The sequence below is a fragment of the Cyprinodon variegatus genome, unplaced genomic scaffold (assembly GCF_000732505.1).
Source record: "Cyprinodon variegatus isolate N-32 unplaced genomic scaffold, C_variegatus-1.0 Scaffold309, whole genome shotgun sequence".
Lineage (NCBI taxonomy): Eukaryota > Metazoa > Chordata > Actinopteri > Cyprinodontiformes > Cyprinodontidae > Cyprinodon > Cyprinodon variegatus.
In genome coordinates, this window is record NW_015150762.1 from 893,326 (window position 1) to 899,290 (window position 5,965).

Sequence of the window (5,965 nt, forward strand, 5' to 3'; positions counted from 1 at the left end):
TTTTTTTTTTTTTTTTTCAGGGGCCCTAATCCTCTTCCGTACTCTTCCGTAGGATAGATACCTTCAAATATAAATAAATAAACAGCGAAGAAACAACAACAATAGCCTTTTATTGTGACTGAGTGAGCAGAGCACAGAGAAAACCCAAAAAACAGTCCAGGAGAAAATTATTTTAGAAAAATGACAAACACAGAGAAAAGAGAATAGTAGAATATGGCTTTATCTGAGAGAAAGATAGTTAAATGTTGCATAGGAAAGCAAATGGGACTAAAGAAAGAAAGTAAAAGCAGTAACTTAAGTTATGTATTCAGTAGAATCATAATAGCCTTCTTAAAAAGAAAGATACATTTCTAGTTTATCTGTATACTGCTTGACTAACAAAATATTGATTGATACATTTTCTAAATTCAAATGTTTTTCTTATCCCATTGAGTTTTGATTCTTATGCTTTTTATTCCCTTTAGTTTGACTCTATGTCCTGCTTTTCTTAAGAGTATTCCTAAGTAAATTTAGCTTGGCTCCATAACTTTATGCTTAATATGATAGGCAAAGATAGAAATTGACGCGTACTCGTTGAATTTGGTACAAAAACAAAATTCAGCATTGCGGCAAATAAAATAGAGTCACTAGTCAGAGAACTTCACTCTTAATTAAATTGCTGTATATTTGTCTCCACCTGGTGGTAGAAATCAAAACTACGTCCACACGATGAGCAGCCTATGCTTGCGTGTGAAAAATACAGTATTATTATTATTATAATTAACAACAACAACAATAATAATATTAACTGCATGGATGTTCATAAAATAAAATCTTACACCTTCATAATCAAGTGACTGTTTTCCATAGATTTTTCTACATGTCTAAATTTTGGTACAATATTCTTCAAAAGAATTATTGAGTACAATAACCTCATCAACACATAAATAAAACCTTGGTCATTAGAAATAAAATATGAAGACAGGAGTCAAAATGTTGAGGAACATTTATTCAACAGCAAATTAGATCAATGATCCACTTGTTTTCTTCCAGACACACAGTTACCATGCTACAACATAAATGTCAAGGTTTATACTTTATATGGGCCAAGTGTATTTACCGGCAGCTTCAACCATTAAACCATCCTTGGCTGGATTTAATGGTTACATTACGACACCATACCATTTAAAATGACCAGAAATCCAGCTTTAAAACATGACAGAATATGAAATAAAATAAACTCTTCAAAATTCATCATATAACCATTTCACTATAGTTACACAATATAGTATTTTTTTGGAGTCATTTCCTGATCCATTAGATTTTTTTTCAACACATGGTGCATTCAGCTGAGAACGTTTACAGTAGCATTTTTCAGTATTTCGATGAAAAAGCCATGACAGGAACATCAATGTTGCATCGAGGGGTTACAGGAAACATCATACTAGGGCCACAGAGGTCAACATCCATACCATTAATAGCAGAGGGGTGGGCTACGGGGGCTCACCATTTGTAAACCATTTAAACACATCAGTTGTTGTCATGAAGCAGCAAAAATAGCAAAGATGTACACGGGGAAAAAATAAAGTAATATATAGAAAATATTTCTTTCCCTTAGAGATGCAAATGGCATGTTTTAAAAGTCAACGATGATAAACAATCACAGCATCAGACAAAAAAACAGGTTTATCAGATTTAAAATAAAATTCAGGAAGAGAGCAATGTTTAGTCTTCGGTTTTCTAATAGACTAAAAAAAAAAAAAAGCTGGCTAGAAGTGCAGCTGAACAACGTTGGGCTCCTTGGCTTGATGCAATGAAATAAATAAAACAGCTGGGATGAGATGAAGCTTTAAAGAATTGAGATTATTAATGCAGAATGAAATAAAATAAGATAAACAACTCATTGTGCTTAATATAACAAAATAAGAAAAATGCTTGCATCATGTGCAGATGGAAAAACTGGAGTTCCTTGGCTTAATGCAGTGTAATAAAAATCAAAGTAAACTGAATGAGGTGCAGCTTTGCAAAGACGGACCTACTGCTAAACAAAGAAATAACAGAACAGTTACAACCAGCTCTGATGGGGATGGTTTTAAAATACTTAAGCTTCGTGAAGAAAAAGGTTTTGTTTGAGAGTTTTTCAGATTTTTGCATCCAATGTTAATGTCACTGTTAAGCTGCTGATATGACAAAATAATGATGGGATGCAAAATACGGGATTTTTAACGTGAAATGGACCAAATCTATTACAGTAGTTTGCTTCAGAATAAAAATGACAGCCTGCTGCGGTGAGGCACAGAAGGCTGTCTGTACCCTTTCTGCTGTGATTGGACATGAAGCTGATGATAAATAAATATCTAAAGCATAGTGTTTCCACGCAGGTATTTATGAACAACTTAGGGGCAACATAGAAGAGACAAAGGAAATAACTGTCAAAGCTTGCTCTGTGCTGAAAAAAATACCAATCACAAATCAAAAAAGTGCAAATATGGGGATATATCAGTTCTATAAAGTTTAATGATGGCACTGAGCACCTGAATCTTTATGTATATTTCTTACTAGCACTTCCCTGATGAGCCAGAGCTCCCTGTTCCTCCTGCATAAAAAAAATCTATCACCCTCTACCTCCTCCTTCTGGTAAGCTGTGCTCATTTTAACATCTCTGCACATGTGTCATGAGTCTTGTTAATAAGTAAAACGGTTGCCAAGGAGTAAAAAAAAGTATAGGAACAATGCTTTTTTTTCACACAGTGCATGCTACACTATGATGCAAACAATAGGAGAGGGGGAAGCAGGGTGGGGGACCTGTGTGGTTAAAGTGCAAAAGAAGAAACCAAAGGTTTTAGTTGTTTCACTTTCCTTCCTGCACATTGGAAAGGTACGATCAGGGAAGGATGGGAGGGGATGTGACTTCATTAGTTCCTCTGAAAAGGCCATGCTGACAAGTCCACTCTCCTCTGCATGGCTGTTCTTCTCACATGGAAGGATGAATTTGCCTTTTTCTTTCATCTCACTGAGGTGGAGCAGGGAAGCAGGCGGGAACCTGGACTGGGACGGGTGGGAGCGGAGGGATTAGTTGAAGCCGGTATCGGTGTGGTAGGAGTAATGCCCATCTGATGTTAGCTGGGTTGTCTCTGTTGCCGATGGCTGCAGCACTATGGGCTCACCAGCAGCCTCTGTTTGGGAAACAGGAACCACATTTCAATACCTGCTCCTATCCCTCTAACAAAACATTTAACTCGTATATTTTGGGTTACCTCTTTCATCAGACTGCAGCTGAGCCTCCAGGTCCTCGGGGGACACATAGAAGTCCTGCTCCTGGCCCTCTCGAGGCCGGGGTTTACATCGTCCACAGCAGCAGTTACAGCAGCAGCACAGGCAGCAGCAGAAGTAGCATCCAGTGGCCAGACCACAGAATACAAACAGAGCCTAGAAACAAGCAGATCCAAACTAAAAATACATCTGAAAACATGTAATATAATCAACAAAGTTAAATTGTTTCAGAAAAGAAATTATAGACTATGTAGAGTCATACACAGTCAGATTTATGACTTCCAGCTAATAATAACCAAGAGTTACATTCAACAAAAAGTTAGAATATTACAAAAGACCAATAAAAATGTTTTTTCTATAGATTTTCTCTAACTTTTATAGCTTATCTGTGGGGTTTAGGTCAGGCCAGTCAGCTACCTGAATCGAACACTGGTTCAATTGTCATTTAATATGTTGCTGATAGTTGGTAGTAGCACTGTGGGCAGGTGCCAATCACTGCTGAATAAGGGAGATCTGCATCTAAATAAAACTCGTAAGCAAGATCAGGGCAGCTTGGAGTATTTTTAACACTAACTTCTAAAACAAAGTGTATTGTGAGTTGATGACACGGCTCCAAAAATCACTGAATGAGGAAAACTTCCCACTGAACTGCAAACAGCTTGCGTTCTGTGCATCTCCAGTTCACCTTCAGACTCTGGGATATTCATTCCAAATTAAAAAATGAAGTTGTAGAAGAAAAAAAGGTCAAATTTCTCTTCTTAGCTCAGAGGAAATATATCTGTTTCACAAATGGCTCAATGCAGTAATTGTGACAGTTGCGGCCCATATCCTGGATATCTCCATGTGTGATTGCTCTTGAAACCAGAACAGGCTTTTCTACTTCAATAAATCTCTTCATATCTGAAAATGTTGCTTGTGCATTTTTCTTCTATCAGTCTTTTTTTCATCCACCAAACTTTCTATTGAAAATATTTGACGATCTGTGAACAATTAGCATATTTAGCCATGACCTTTTACCCTAAAATTAACAATCTCTCCCATGATTTAGGAAGCCATAAAATACTGATTAAATCATGTCTGTATCCAAGAAACTTTTTATCGGTCCTTTGCAATATATATATGTTAATTTTCCTAAATATAAAGCTATGATCGTTCTTTTCTTACCTTTGCCCACCAGCTTGAAAGCACAAAGTAAGTATTAACATTCTCCTCCCCAAACTGCTCAGCCACATACAGTCCCAGAGAGCCGTATTTATCATAAATATTACGCTTTGTGGGGTCATTCAGGATAGCATGGGCGTTGTTTATCTCTTTGAATTTATCTGCTGCCTCTGGATTGTCCGGGTTCTTGTCAGGGTGGAACTTTAGCGCCAGTTTCCTGATGTAAAAGGCAGGTAGAAAATCACTTAATGACAGCAGAAGGGAGCAGCTTCTGTGACTGGACAAAAGCAGAGCTTGGCCTCACCTGTAGGACCTCTTGATGTCATCAGACGTGGCCACCTTGTCAACTCCAAGCACATGATAGAGAGACTCCCCAGCGGTGGACAGAGAACGCTGCCTCTGTTGCTCAGCCATGATGCCTCACAGGCTGGACACAGAAACAAGAACAGAGAATTGGAGGTAAATCTATTTCATCAGGACAATCAGAGAAAATACTGAGGCTGGCAGCTCCAAAAGCAGCAGGGAACAGCTGGTAGGATAAACACATGTGTCCCGACACACAGATCTGCACTATATAGAATGAAATTAAAGCTGTTTGGGTCCAGATGATGGACTGATTACTTTCACCTGCATGTATCTTAGTTTTTTCTGCAGGATAATACGTTGTTGGAGCAGATCACTGACAGAATTACATCTTGGCAGGTCCACTGCTCTTAGTAAATTACAAGCTGACATCCCTGCAGGCTCACAAGCTACAATAGAGCAGAATTATAAAAATATATATATATACTTTACAAAACAAAATAAATAAAATGTAATTTTTTGAGTCTTAAAAAAACAGGCTGCATCCAAATGGGTGTTAACTACACAAATGAATACCCACTGGTCTATATTTGAAGCCTTTCTCATTTTATCTTCGGGTTTTCACGGGAGTCTAATCAATCTGAGAGATGTTTTCTATATATTCTCCCTCTATCAATCGCATCAGTCAGTAAATTTTCGGCAGCGAGGATTATAAACTACGAGTAAGATACTGGGGGCATAATCTCTGATCAGGAGTCATCAGCTGCACGGCCACAGCGCGCAGCATCCATGTTGGTTCGCTTCCTGGCCTGTTCTGGAGGCAAAGGCAGGGATGGATCGTCAGGAGGGATTTTTCAAGGGCAAGAGGCAGCGTCACAGAAAAATACAGAGATCATATAAAAGCAAAAATGATGCTCACGTTTTAGTCGGCTCTGATGCTCTCTAAGAATAGCGATCCGGAAGGGTTCTGGTCTTTACAGGGCGCAGCGTGACTATGGCAGCATCTCGCACGAATCCAGAACCTCTTTGGCTCACACTACCATGGACAGCTGCAGCAACTCGCTGACTCCGCCCCCTTTGGTACCCCACGGAGGACCCTACGTGCGCGTGCACTGATGAAATTCTGACGGAATGAGCGCGTGGTGAGAAAAGCTCATGGAATGCTATTAAATAAAGAAAATTTAATTTTGAGCTATTAGTTACTATTATATCATATGATATTATATGTTATATATGTATATATCTGTAT

The 5,965-nt window shown here is 38.4% G+C and overlaps 1 protein-coding gene across 2 annotated transcripts; it reads right to left on the reverse strand.

The window, feature by feature from the left end:
• Window positions 1-2,361: 2,361 nt before the first annotated feature.
• Window positions 2,362-5,785, reverse strand: LOC107090698 (dnaJ homolog subfamily C member 5-like). Of its 2 annotated transcripts, XM_015384247.1 has the most exons (6): window positions 5,636-5,762; window positions 5,297-5,530; window positions 4,718-4,840; window positions 4,417-4,630; window positions 3,237-3,408; window positions 2,362-3,155 (listed from the first exon to the last, which is right to left on the reverse strand). In XM_015384247.1, the coding sequence occupies exons 3-6, from the start codon at window positions 4,825-4,827 to the stop codon at window positions 3,052-3,054; spliced, it is 600 nt and encodes a 199-aa protein (XP_015239733.1). In that variant the 5' UTR covers window positions 4,828-4,840; window positions 5,297-5,530; window positions 5,636-5,762; the 3' UTR covers window positions 2,362-3,051. The 2 variants fall into 2 exon arrangements, with proteins under 2 accessions (XP_015239733.1, XP_015239732.1); XM_015384246.1 differs by lacking the exon at window positions 5,297-5,530 and having other exon boundaries at window positions 5,636-5,785.
• Between the last annotated feature and the right edge of the window lie 180 nt (window positions 5,786-5,965).

What these genes read in the sequence shown, in the direction of transcription:
- LOC107090698 (XM_015384246.1), bottom strand. Translation starts at nt 4,827, where the DNA reads ATGGCTGAGCAACAGAGGCAGCGTTCTCTGTCCACCGCTGGGGAGTCT. An exon ending in GACATCAAGAGGTCCTACAG is followed by an intron (nt 4,631 to 4,717) that starts GTGAGGCCAAGC and finishes CTTTTACATCAG; the next exon opens with GAAACTGGCGCTAAAGTTCC. An exon ending in TTTCAAGCTGGTGGGCAAAG is followed by an intron (nt 3,409 to 4,416) that starts GTAAGAAAAGAA and finishes GCTTGTTTCTAG; the next exon opens with GCTCTGTTTGTATTCTGTGG.